Below are 12,198 nucleotides of genomic sequence, written 5' to 3'. Positions count from 1 at the left end.
GTGAAACAGTATAAGACTTAATGTCCCTAATCTGAGCATCTACATTTTAAGCATTTTTCCCTGTTGGGGAGATGCACTGTGGTCCCCTTAAGTTCTTTTATCAGCGGAGTTGACACCCTACTGCTAGACTCCGGTGTGCGAGAGACTTCTGGCTGAAGATGACGGGCCTAGAATTGAGTCAGACTAGAGTCTGGGCTGCCTGTCCACATCCTGAGGTTCCATTCCTTCCTGGAGATGGTGGGTAAAAGCACTCATCAGTCAGAACCTCCTTGCAAAAAGCTTGACCATCCCCTGCCTCAAGCTTTTCTGCCAGAAGACATCATAGCAAATTGAAGGCACTACCCACCTTGGTATTCTTTTGCAGACTAGCAGACTAGCAACTTTTTGGTTGTGCTAGAGAAAATTACGTGAGAATTTTTTTTTCAGCACTGTTCAGTAGAGCTAGCAACAATATCAGGAGACACGTTACTATTGTCAAGCACACGATCGTTCAGCATGATGTCTCTGTGCCTGAAAATGCAAAGCCTTGTTTCAAGCGATATGACCACTTCCTTTTGTTTCTGGACCCCCTTTCCTTAAGCCAACAACATGGCCCCTGTCAGAGCAAATGGCAGGATTAGGTCAGGTTAGCACACTTGCCAAAGATTTAGGTAAGAGGTGTTATACAAATGTCTAAATGATTGCATCTCAGAACTTTAAGACATCTAAAAACTACTTTCACGTAATTCATTATTGTTCATATTTGTGACTATTTGATAAGCCCCAGAACGTTTTGCTGCCATAGAAAATAAATCATTCCTAATAGCTGAATTTTTTTTTTCATATTTAACCTTGAACTTTTCCCTGAAAGAGCCAGCTGTCATCATCACGTTTTTCTTTACTTACTGCTGTTTTGCTTCTCTCTGCTCTAGGATGGTCGTCTGCGGATGAATGACCAGCTGATTGCAGTTAATGGGGAATCTCTTCTGGGGAAGTCCAACCACGAAGCGATGGAAACACTTAGGCGATCGATGTCCATGGAAGGAAACATACGAGGGATGATCCAGTTGGTGATTCTGAGGAGGCCAGAGAGACCAGTGGAGGTATGCAAATCTTTATTTCCCTCAACAAGTTCCCCAAATGGCCACCTGAATATGCAAACCCCATCGCTAGTATGGTAGCTAGACTCATATTGATTCTAAAATTGGAAAAACATGTCTCAGAAGGGCTCTGATGGATTTATGTGGTGAACAGGTGGTTGTATATTTTAGGCGTAACTAGAAGGTATAAAAATGTGCATAAAAAGTAAGTAATTTATCAAATGTAACAGGTCCATATTTTCTAGTTTGTTTTTTTTCCCCCAGAAATTCCTAAAGCTCTGGACTTTATGAATAAGGCTTTATTCACATAGTAATTTATTAAAGTATGTAACATCTTTCTATACTTTGTGAGTGAGGTGCTAGCAGTATCCATACCTTAGAAAATTCTTAACCAGATATGTACAACGCTCAATGTGAAGATCATTATAATGTAACCAGCTGTCTCTAGTCCCCCTATAATATGCACATGGATAGTATAGAACTGGGATTTAACTAATTTAAAATCTGATCTGTTAAGCAAGCTGCTTGCTTCATGTTATTAAATAATAAATGTTTTTAATTAAATATTCTTGAAACCTTTTATCATGATTTCTTTATGAATATTCTTAATGGAAGGGATATTTTTGCTTACAAATGAAGTATAAGCATAAAATATTGTTGAATGCTAATATATACTATAAACATTTTCCTTACAGTTATGTTTATATTATATAATTATATTATTATATTATACAATTATATAATTACATTATACAATTATATTAACATTGTTTTCTCTTATACATGAGGAATAATTATTAAATGTTCCTAAAAATTAAGAAAAGAAGAAAAAATTTGGTAGTAGTTAGGAGTGAATAAAAATATCAACAAATCACACATATTTTCTAAGGATAAAGTTTGTGTAATACAATAATATGCAAAGTTAAAATAAAATACTATTTAAAAGACACTAATATAAAATATTAGTTTTAATAAATTCCAACTTAAAAATTAAAAGAACATAAGGATTTTCAAATTATCAAGAGTAGAAGGTAGTTGAGGAAAGTAACAAACAAACAAGACAAAACATCATAGACACAGGCAACAGTTTAGTGGTTAATAGAGGGTAAGGGGGGAGGAGGAAGGTAGAAGAGGGTAAAGGGGTCCAATACGTGGAGATTTGACTCTGGGTGGTAAACACACAATGCAATATATAGATGATATATTACAGAATTGTACACTTGAAACCTATATAATTTTATTAAGGAATGTCACCCCAATATATTTAATTAAAAAATTTTAAAGAAAGTAGTTGGGGTTCATAGTCATTAAAACCTGGGGCTCTAAAATTTTGGATTATTTGAGTTAAAATCCCAGGCTGGCCATTTTTTGGCTACGTAAAGGCATAAATAGTTGCGTGCTGGGTACTTATAGAGGACAGATACTGTTGTCTGTTTTATCCCTTAATGTAGCCTCATTTCCCAACAAATCATAGACACTTAATAAATATTGCTGAATGAATGAATAAAAGTTGCATCTGAGACCTACTTCCTCTGAGAGGGTAAGCCGAAGTAGTAAATATAAACTGCATCTTACTTTGTTATATTATCAGCTATTGGAAAAGAGGAACTGTACCTTCTTACTCTTCTATACATAACCTTGTAAATGTTAAATAAATGTAAATTGGCCAATTACTGGAGACTATATATAATGAGCCAACTCTATTTCAACATTTGTGTCTGCTTAAGTGACAGAGAGGCTTCCATGAATATTTAACGGATTTTACTTATGTACATAGTTATAAAAACCTTATTTATTGCTTCCATCCATGAGGGAATTGGCTCCTTTCTGGTTTGATTTGATTCTTACTCTAGAGCCCTAGGACTTCATGGAACCCAGTTGTTGGAGATGGGTGTGGAGGCTGGCCTGTCTGTGCATCTGTGTATTCAGTGTCACAGATTCATTGGAGCAAAGATGACTCAACTAATAGAAAAGCCTAGAGGACACTGCTATAGAGCACCATACCTGTGCAGTAAAAAAAAAAAAAAAAAGAAAAGAAAAAAAATTGAATATGGTTCTTAAGAGTTAGTTAGCCCCCTACCTCTCATCTTCCCTAATTTCATGTCTTTCTCTAAAACATATGAATGCTTAGCGGGTAAGTGTTCTGTATTTTGGCTCATCTAGTTGAGACATTTTATCATTTTCATTCTCCCTTATTGCAGATTTTTTTCATTTTAATTCTCACACTCTGAGGTGGGCTGACAGTTATACCATCAGAAAGTACTAAATTTTCAGTTTGTTGCCCATCCTCAGAAATGTCTTGTTAATATAGTTCACTGGGGAATCAATTGGGAATAAGAAATGGGACAAAAAGCGTTTTTTATGAGGACATTTAAACAAGATCCATTTTTAGTTTTCTTAATATTTACATGCATTCCATGGGGTATACGCAGGCATTTGACTCTCTCTGCTATTGAGAATCTCTGTGGTATCCAAGAAGATTAAAGAGCATTTTTTCTTATAAAGACAGCAGCCTAATGTATAGCTAATCTTTATTAAATTGCAAAAAAAATAAATAAATAAAAAATCTGCAGCTATTTGATCTCCCAAATCTGTGTTTTACTCTGTCAGTGCGTATGTTGTATGCTCATGTTTTTGGTAAAGTCTCCTGTGAAACAGCAGTCACCCTCAGGTACAATAAAAAAAGCATCTGTAACCTAGAAAAAGGTCTCAGCAGTACTCATACATTCAGGCAAATCAATTAGTTAGACTTGGCAAGAATACCAAAACAGTTACTTGAACCTTGTATTGATATAAAAAAAAAATTGAAGAAGCTACTTAAGAAAAGTCAAAATATAGAGTTGTTGGGGTATTTTCCCACATTACCCAGATGTACAAGCTACGTAAACAGTTTTGATGAGGACCTCCTGAAGAATACATAATGAGCCCTTGATTTAATCAAAATCATTTTAAACAGAAACATGTTTTTCAAAGGATGAGCTTGAGGTTCAATTGTAATTCTATTTGAGCCTGGAGACTTGGTATTAAAAAATGGGTTATGACCTGTTTCCCCCCCANCACCCCCACCCCCCACCCCGTCCCCAAAACATTTCCCTTCCTGCTGCAAGCTCATCTTGGTAGAAGCAGAATATGTTTTAAAATCCATTATATTTTTTATTGGCTGGGACACTAATGGAGGGCTCCACGACAGCTCTATTTTACAGGCTGAATACTTTAATTAGGCTGGTTACTGATCAGTTGTTGGGGTATCGATTGTGTCATTTATCAAAGAGCTGGGAAAGCAGGGGGAAAAAAATGTTTTGTTGTTAAGTCAAAGCATGAGGCTATGCAAGGTGAGTCCTGCCTTTCCTGCTACCTGGGCCCAGCTTTAATTTTAAAATAGTTTGCCTGCGTACCAGCCCTGGTTTGACACAAGCAAAGCGGATGGGGTCACTGGGTGTGGAAAACGTGTTACAAGCCTTGAGAAAAGGCTAGTGGACTTTCAGCAGCTGAAAACATTTTAATTATTAAGAATGCATCAACGGAATGCTTTAAATATTTTGTTTAGCAGGATACGGAGGTTTTATAACTAAGGAGGAAAGTATAAATCAAATACATTGTTTGAGCCAAATGCTTTTTGAAGAAGGAGAGGGCTTTGGAGATCAGAGCTGTGTTTCTGTTTGTGGCCGGCTCCTCTCACAAGTGGTCAAGGGCACAGCCATGAGAGGGCTTCCAAATGACTTCCTCGAAACCTGTTCGGAAGACACAGAGTATGAGCAATAGTAAAACCTAGTTCTCTGTGCCCCAATCCTCTTGAACAAATAGCTCTCTGTAATCGGCCCCCTCCTATTACCATGCCTGCACCTGTGGAACATGGCTCGTGGGAGTGTTATTCTGGTTTTAAGGAAACTGTGAATTTGTTTACAGACTGTCAAAATCAAAATAGGGGGAATATGGAAAAAGAAAATGACAAAAATATCTCAGGAGAACCACTGCCTGGCATTGTCACAGCAGTTTGTTTTAGCTTCTGGCCAAAAAGACCTAGTGTCTACAGTGGGACACACTGCTGGCATTTCGGTGGCGAGCCTGCTTGGGTTCTAACTTGTCCTAGAGCATATGCACTTAGTCGCCAAGGGAGAGAGAGAGGAACCAGCTGGTTGGCAGAGAAACACCCTTGGCATGAACTGTATTCTTGTGTTGACACTGCCACAAGCTGTACTCCCAAATGTAGGAAAATTTGAAAGAAGCCAGTTGTAAGTGGGGGAAAAGAATAATAAAGTTAATCCTCTTTTGTGTTGGCTATCAGCACTCCTAATCCTTAGCACCACATTGTCAGTAATTTTTTTTTAATTCATATTCGAAGACGTTTTAACTGAGAGGACCATTTTGATTTTCCACAATTGAGGGTTTATATGCAATAGACTCTTGAAAGATTATTCATAAATCTATCGTTCTTTCGCTTTGCTTCCAGTGACCAAGTTGGAACATATTAGAAAAGCAAATATAATTTCTATTTTTATCCCTTAGGAGCCTGCCGAGTGTGGGGCGTTTTCTAAGCCATGCTTTGAGAACTGTCAAAACGCTGTAACCACATCCAGGAGAAATGAAAATAGTACATTGCATCCGTTTGGCACTTACAGTCCACAAGACAAACAGAGAGGTAAGGCTCTATCCATTTTCATCCACTGCACATGGTGTGAGAAAACACGAGTATGTTTTTATTAAAAAACAAAAACAAAGGGTAGTTAATTAAACTAACTCCAGACTTTGTTATTCTGAACCATGAGCACTGAGAAGTGGGTGGGAGAGCTGACTCAAAAGTTGTGAAGCGGTTTCCTGGTGTTGCCTCCAGTTGAAGTGCCAGTTCTGCGCTTGATGCCTGAAACATGGAGGGTTATGTATGAAACAAACCATGCCTGGAGAAACAAAATGGCAAACTGTTCTTATATATATTCTTACAACCTTTTAATATTGGAAGTTAAGAAGTATAAATAACTCCTAAACTTAAAAAATGTTCACACTACTATGAAACCATAAAATGGTCATAACGTGATTCACAGATTTACGCTGGATTCTAAGATGAGTGTAGTAAATACCATGAACTGAGAACACTGTGACAGTTGGCAGGTTCTTGTGATGGTCTCACTGAACTGTCTTTCCTTTATTATCTGCTACATAGAGATCACATTTCTAGTAGAACTCTAGATGTATAAAACTTGGATTTTCTTTTTTTTTTTTTCCCAAAAGTTATATTTCAGGTCACCAAGAAAATTCTTGTCTTTCCCTGCATCTCCTTTCTCTAATAATTTTAATTTTTGTATTGTAAAAACAATACATATTCATTACAAAAGAAAATTTAATATGACCCATACTTCTATCAAATATACTAATCAATAACGTTTTTATGTATATATTTCAAGTCTTTCCTCCATGCATATATGTGCATATAGAGTGAAATGGAAAAGAAATATACTAGGTATAATGTTTAGGAAATTGCTTTTTAAATTAATAGCACATTATGAGCACCTTACAATGTCACTGAATGTTCTACAGCATCACATTCAATGGCCTACTGAAGGGAGGTAGTATTAATGTAATCAGTCCCTTATTTACACTTAAGGTATTACCAATATTTAACTATGTGGGAACAATTTCTAAACTCTGAGATTACTCCATCAGAGCTGACTTGTAAACCTGTGGTTCCTCTAGATTAAATTGTCTCATCAGAAAGTGATGTTGTTTTTTCCTCTGAATTCCTCCATTTTAGTGAGAGTAGTAGCAACAGCTGTGACCATTTATTTATTGTTTACTGTCTGTTAGATACCGTGTTAAGCAATTTACATGCACACTCGAAGTGGGTAATATTATTAGTCACATTTTACAGATGAAGAACTAGAAAGCCAGAGAGAGTAAATTAACCAAAGACCACATACTTGATCCACACAGAGACTGCATTCAGCTCCTATCTCTCTGACTCAAGTTCCTTCCCTGAACCACAGTCTGGGCCCTATCTTATGCTGGTTCCTTGAAACTGTTGAAGTCCTTTCACCTGATACTAAAAATGTTCTCTAGAAGCTGACTTTACCTTTGTATCAGGTAAAGAAATACTCAGTATGCCTCTTCTTTTCTTCTTAAAAAAAAAAATTAAAAATTTTGTTAACAAAGTAAGATATCCTTCTGAGACCTTAAATCCTAATAGCAGGAGAATCTGGAGTAGGAACTGCAAGTTATCCACAGACTAGAACAGCCTTCTCTCTACCATGCCCATATAATGATCAAAACATCGGCATCTGTATTGAAATATCTAGTCTTTATATAATTTGATTGGCATTTAATTCTCAAGTAACATGTGGTCTGATGACAACCCAAGTTCAGGGTTTCATTCCAAATTATACCAGTGACATCCAAAGGACATTGGATGCTACTTCCAACTTATTTCATTTTCTTTACCTATAAAATATCAATGCTGAAATGATAATCACACAGCATATTTTTAGAGGATATTGAGATACTCAAAGAAATTGATAATCTCTCTAGGAAGGATAACAAAGGCCAAAATAACTACAGAACTATTGGGTTGTCGGAAAAGTCATGACGTATTTGTTCTGTGTTTTCATTGCAAAAATGCATCATGACTTTTCATGACTTTTCCGACAACCCAATATATCAAGTATAAGAGTACACCCAGAAAAAAAAAATAATAATGAAGTCCACTCAAACACATGCTAAAAGCAAAATGCAACAATACTTTGGGACTTCAATAGAATTGTTTATAGTTTGTATTCCTGCTGAACCAATAGAGTATTTTAGACACAAGTGACCACAGAGAACTACTGGGAGATTCTGTCTGTCTCTTCCTACTGAGATGTAGAGACAGACAGAACAAGTTTTATGCCAATGAAAAAACCACGCATATCAGCTACCTACTACTCTCCCTCTCCCAACCTCAGTTTTCTAAGGTAAACATAAAAAAACCAGTTCTTCCAAGCCACTGCAATAAACATTATTTCTTAAAAAGCAGAGAAAATCTACCATTATTATGTCCTTGTGGATATGCTAAAATACTCCATTACAAGAAAGAGACCTATTGAAGCACTGACTCATTAAATTTTCATTGTAAGAGGCCAGTAGATAAAATTCTCTTGATTTTTATATAAGCTTATTGACTTAGAGACAAACATGTATGTAAACAACAGAAATTATAAACATGATTCTGTAGAAGAATATCATGATCATTACCTCTTTGTAATATTAATAGCATTTTAAATTCTGAGACCCGTTGAGAGTTCCTGAGTCTCAGATAAATGTGAGGTGGCAGTAGGCCACTGAGAGACTCATGAAACCTGAGTAAGTGTTGACTCGCCACCACCAAATATTTTAAGGAGCGTCTTTAGAAAAACAAAACTGACTTGACAAAATGTAATGTCTAGTGAAGAGGGGAACCGTTACAGCCAAAACATTAACTTTTTTTTTCCTTTCCCTTTTTCCTTTCCTTTGTATATTTAAAAATCCAATGTTGATATGCTGTGTTCCATCTATTTTTGTAATAATAGTACATACCACCCACAGTTCCACGGTTATTTTTTTTATGCATACATATTCCTGTCAAGCTGTTACACAGACAAGACATTTTTAGAACTAACGTTCATAGAAATTGTAGCACCATAAAATTCACATTTGTGTTGTAGAATTGCTAGCAATGCCCGCAGTGGAATAAGTGTGGAGCTCCAAGACGGAAATAAGGATGGAGGCTGTGTCCCAGGGGGTTACTGTAAAATCCTATTAAGCATTTGAATGATAATGAAGTCCACCACCACAGGGTTTTCTGAAGAACCTTTCTAGCAGATCTCACCCCAGGCCAACTAATAGCCTAAGCGCAGTTTGCCTTAGTTCATTATTACCTCGCCTTTCATGGCTCTCATCTCCCTTTTTGTTCCCTACTCCTGCTCCCCCTCCCTTTCAGCTCAACTGCACCCCAGCCCCTTCCTCAGTCACCCAGTGCCCCCCACCCAAGTCTGCCCAGGAGACCCACTGAAGCCTCCTTTAAGCTTTTCATCCCTACCCCAAATCAAATGTCTTGGTTCTATGTCCTGTCCCACTGGATCTGTGTTCCCTGGGCTCCTTTGAGGAGACATCTAATAGTATAATTATCCGTGCCTTGTCTCCTCCTGGAAACCAGCATGCATGCACCCTTCCCTGTGTAAGGCGCTACCTCTGCAGTGGTGATCAGAAATTGAATTATAGTGTTCCGTTTGACTGATGTTTATTGGATACCTCCATTGTGCAGAATACACGATCAGGGATGTAAAGATGAATACAGTGCTGTTAGCGTCCTCCAAAATAGTCTAAAGCAGGGTCAGCACACATTGCCTGTGAAGGGACAGACAGTAAATAGTTTAGGCTTTGCGGGCCATAGGATTTCGGTTGTCACTCCTTAACTGTGCCAGTCTAGTGCAAAAGCAGCCATTGGCAGTATATAAATTAATGGGCATTCAATGAAACTTCCAGTACAAAACCAGATGGTGGGCCAGTTTGGATCAGGGCCATAGCTCACTGAGCCCTTGTCCAAAGTCACAATCTCCTTTACCACCCCTCCCCGCCCCCTTTTTTTTCCTGGTCTGGTCCCAGAAGGATGGATTCTGTAAATAGAGTAATAACAATAAAAGATAATGATAAAAATAAGGGTCATTTAGTCATCAATGGAGTAGTAACTAGAGGGTTTACTGTTCAGCATTCATATGTGTGTGTATGTGTGTGTGTGTGTGTGTGTATGTGTGTGTATATATATATATGTGTGTATATATATATATAATGACCATAAAGACCTACACTCAGAAATGAATGTAATTCAGAAATATTATTTATAAGATAAGAATTCCAGTTTTTCACAGTGATATAGGGCTTAATGTATTTGAACAAGAGAAAAGGAAAATATATATATATGACATCTTACAGAATCTGAATATATTGTTTAAAAATGTACAAATGTACCAATGGTAGAGTCAACAAAGATATTTACTTTCTGTTCCTATCCCTACTTTAAAATCACCTGGATTGTTCATGTGAATGAAATAAAAATGAAAGCTAATGGTTGTACTAAAACTTGAAGTAGCCAGAGAAGATGCTGAAGGAGCGGAAGGAGAGGAGGAAGAGGAAGACACGAAGGAAATGACCTACAGTCCAGTGAGAGAAATCAACACAGATGATAGGTCCATAGGGAACTCACTGCAAAACAGCATGTGATAAGTGTTATCCAGGAGTTATTTTCCAGACTATCAGTAGATAAACCCAACATGCCAGTGGTTAAATCAGTGAAAGTGTATTTCTTACTGATGTCAGTGAGGCTTGGTAGCAGGAGGAAGGGGACTGTGCTCCATGCAGTGGTTGAGGACCTGGGCCCCTTCCATTGGTAGCTGGGCCATCTTCTAACGCCTCCTCAACCTGTGCCTGTAGCTCCTAGAAGGGCAAGGGGGAGAAGGGGGAGATTTCTTACCCACTGAGCCTGGGAATCACATTCACCATAGTAACTCACATTCTATGGCAAGATCTAGTCTACTGCAAAGAGTGCTGGGAACTGGGGTCGCGGGTCTAGCTGTGTGCTCAGGAGGAAAGGAAGAGCTCAGCTGGAGTGAGCACCAGTATCCTCTGCCACCGTTATGAAAGTACTGACAGATCCCAGCGCAACAGTGCAAGTGTCATGCAGAAGGTGATATTTGAGGTGGAACTTCATGGACAGTGTGGGTTTTGCAATTATATAAGCAAAGGCATTGAGGCAGGGAAGCCCAGATCTGTGGTTGGGGAACAGTAAGTAGTCTTGGGTGGCTAATGTAGAACAGGAGGAAGCTGGCTGTCAGACACACAGATCTTTATTCTGTAGGTAATTGTGTGCAACTGAAATGTTTCTGAGTGGGCAAGTTACATGATCACAGCTATGATGACTGCCAGTGGAAGACGGACTGAGGAGCTGAGGGCAGAGAGATTAGAGCCAGCAAAAAAGATGTCTCAGTGTGTCCCTGGCCCCCAGTTTGCATTTCCGTCTTTCTGCTCTGTTTCTCTCAGCAGGTCTCTAGCTGCCTGACAGCTACCATATTACCAGAGCACCGGGGGAAGGGGGTTAAGTGCAGGGGACAACTTTGGCTGGCTTTGCTCTTTATGCCTCTATAGCCTGGTCATCTCACTTATCAGAGTCCTGCTTCAAGCCTCATTTCCAGGGACATGTCATCACTGTTAGAGAAGTACCTCCATTTTACACTGGTCCCTGGGGCAGAGCTTGAATCACGTTCTTGCCTAGTGTATTCATCAAGGTTCTCCAGAGAAATAGAACCAATGCAGAGCGATGTGGCTAGCTGCAGTCTTGGGAGAGCCAACGATGTAGTTCCAGTCTTAAGGTCATAAGTCTCAAGACCCAGGAAGAGCTGATATTTAAGTTTGAATTCAAGGGCAGGAAAAAGCTTGCCCAGTTTGAAGGCAGTTAGGCAAGAATTATTTTCTACTCAGAGGAAAATCAGCCTTTTAGTTCTATTCAGGCCTTCAACTGATTGGATGAGGCCCACCCACTAGGGAGGGTCATCTGCTTTACCCTGTCTACCGATTTAAGTGTTAATCTCATTCCCAACAAAAATCTCACAGAAACAACCAGAATAATGTGTGACCAAATATCTGGTACCCCACGCCCCAGACAAGTTGTCTCATAAAAGTTTACCCTCAAACCTGGCTTGTGGGCAAGTCAACAAAGCAGATTCTGGGGCCGGCCAGTGGCGTGTTGGTTAGGAGTTGGCTTGGGACGCCAGCTCTGAGCAGCAGGGCCACGGTTCAGATCCCACATGAGGGCCAGTGACACTGTCCTCTACAGCTAAGATGGTGAACAACAGCTGGACCTGGAGCTGGGCTACCATGAGTCGCCGGCGACAGCGTAGGCTGCCTTGGGGCTGGCCGGCAGCGGGCATGAGCTTTCATGAGCTGCTGTGAGCCGCCGTGAGTGGCCGTCTAATGGCCGGCGACCGATCTGCCTCAGCCGGGAAGAGCACAATGATAATACCAACATGGGCCAGTGCAGCAACGTCCTCCACAACTAGACTGAAGAACAAAAGGACAGCAACTTGTCTGTTCCCCTTCCCCAATTCCCCAGCACTGTTCCCAT

At 39.2% G+C, this 12,198-nt stretch overlaps 1 protein-coding gene across 1 annotated transcript in view; it reads left to right on the top strand.

The window, feature by feature from the left end:
- The window catches only part of LOC109393952 (partitioning defective 3 homolog B), a 620,394-nt gene that overhangs the window by 606,452 nt on the left and 1,744 nt on the right, over positions 1-12,198 (top strand). The window contains exons 12-13 of the mRNA XM_019663698.1: positions 912-1,082; positions 5,586-5,718. Of these exons, the coding sequence (XP_019519243.1) occupies positions 912-1,082; positions 5,586-5,718 (304 nt within the window). The remainder of the gene's footprint in view (positions 1-911; positions 1,083-5,585; positions 5,719-12,198) is intronic.

This window comes from Hipposideros armiger, unplaced genomic scaffold (genome assembly GCF_001890085.2).
Source record: "Hipposideros armiger isolate ML-2016 unplaced genomic scaffold, ASM189008v1 scaffold_399, whole genome shotgun sequence".
Classification (NCBI taxonomy): Eukaryota; Metazoa; Chordata; class Mammalia; order Chiroptera; family Hipposideridae; genus Hipposideros; species Hipposideros armiger.
Note: the sequence above shows the minus strand (reverse complement) of the source record. Positions and strands in the feature narration are given on the sequence as shown.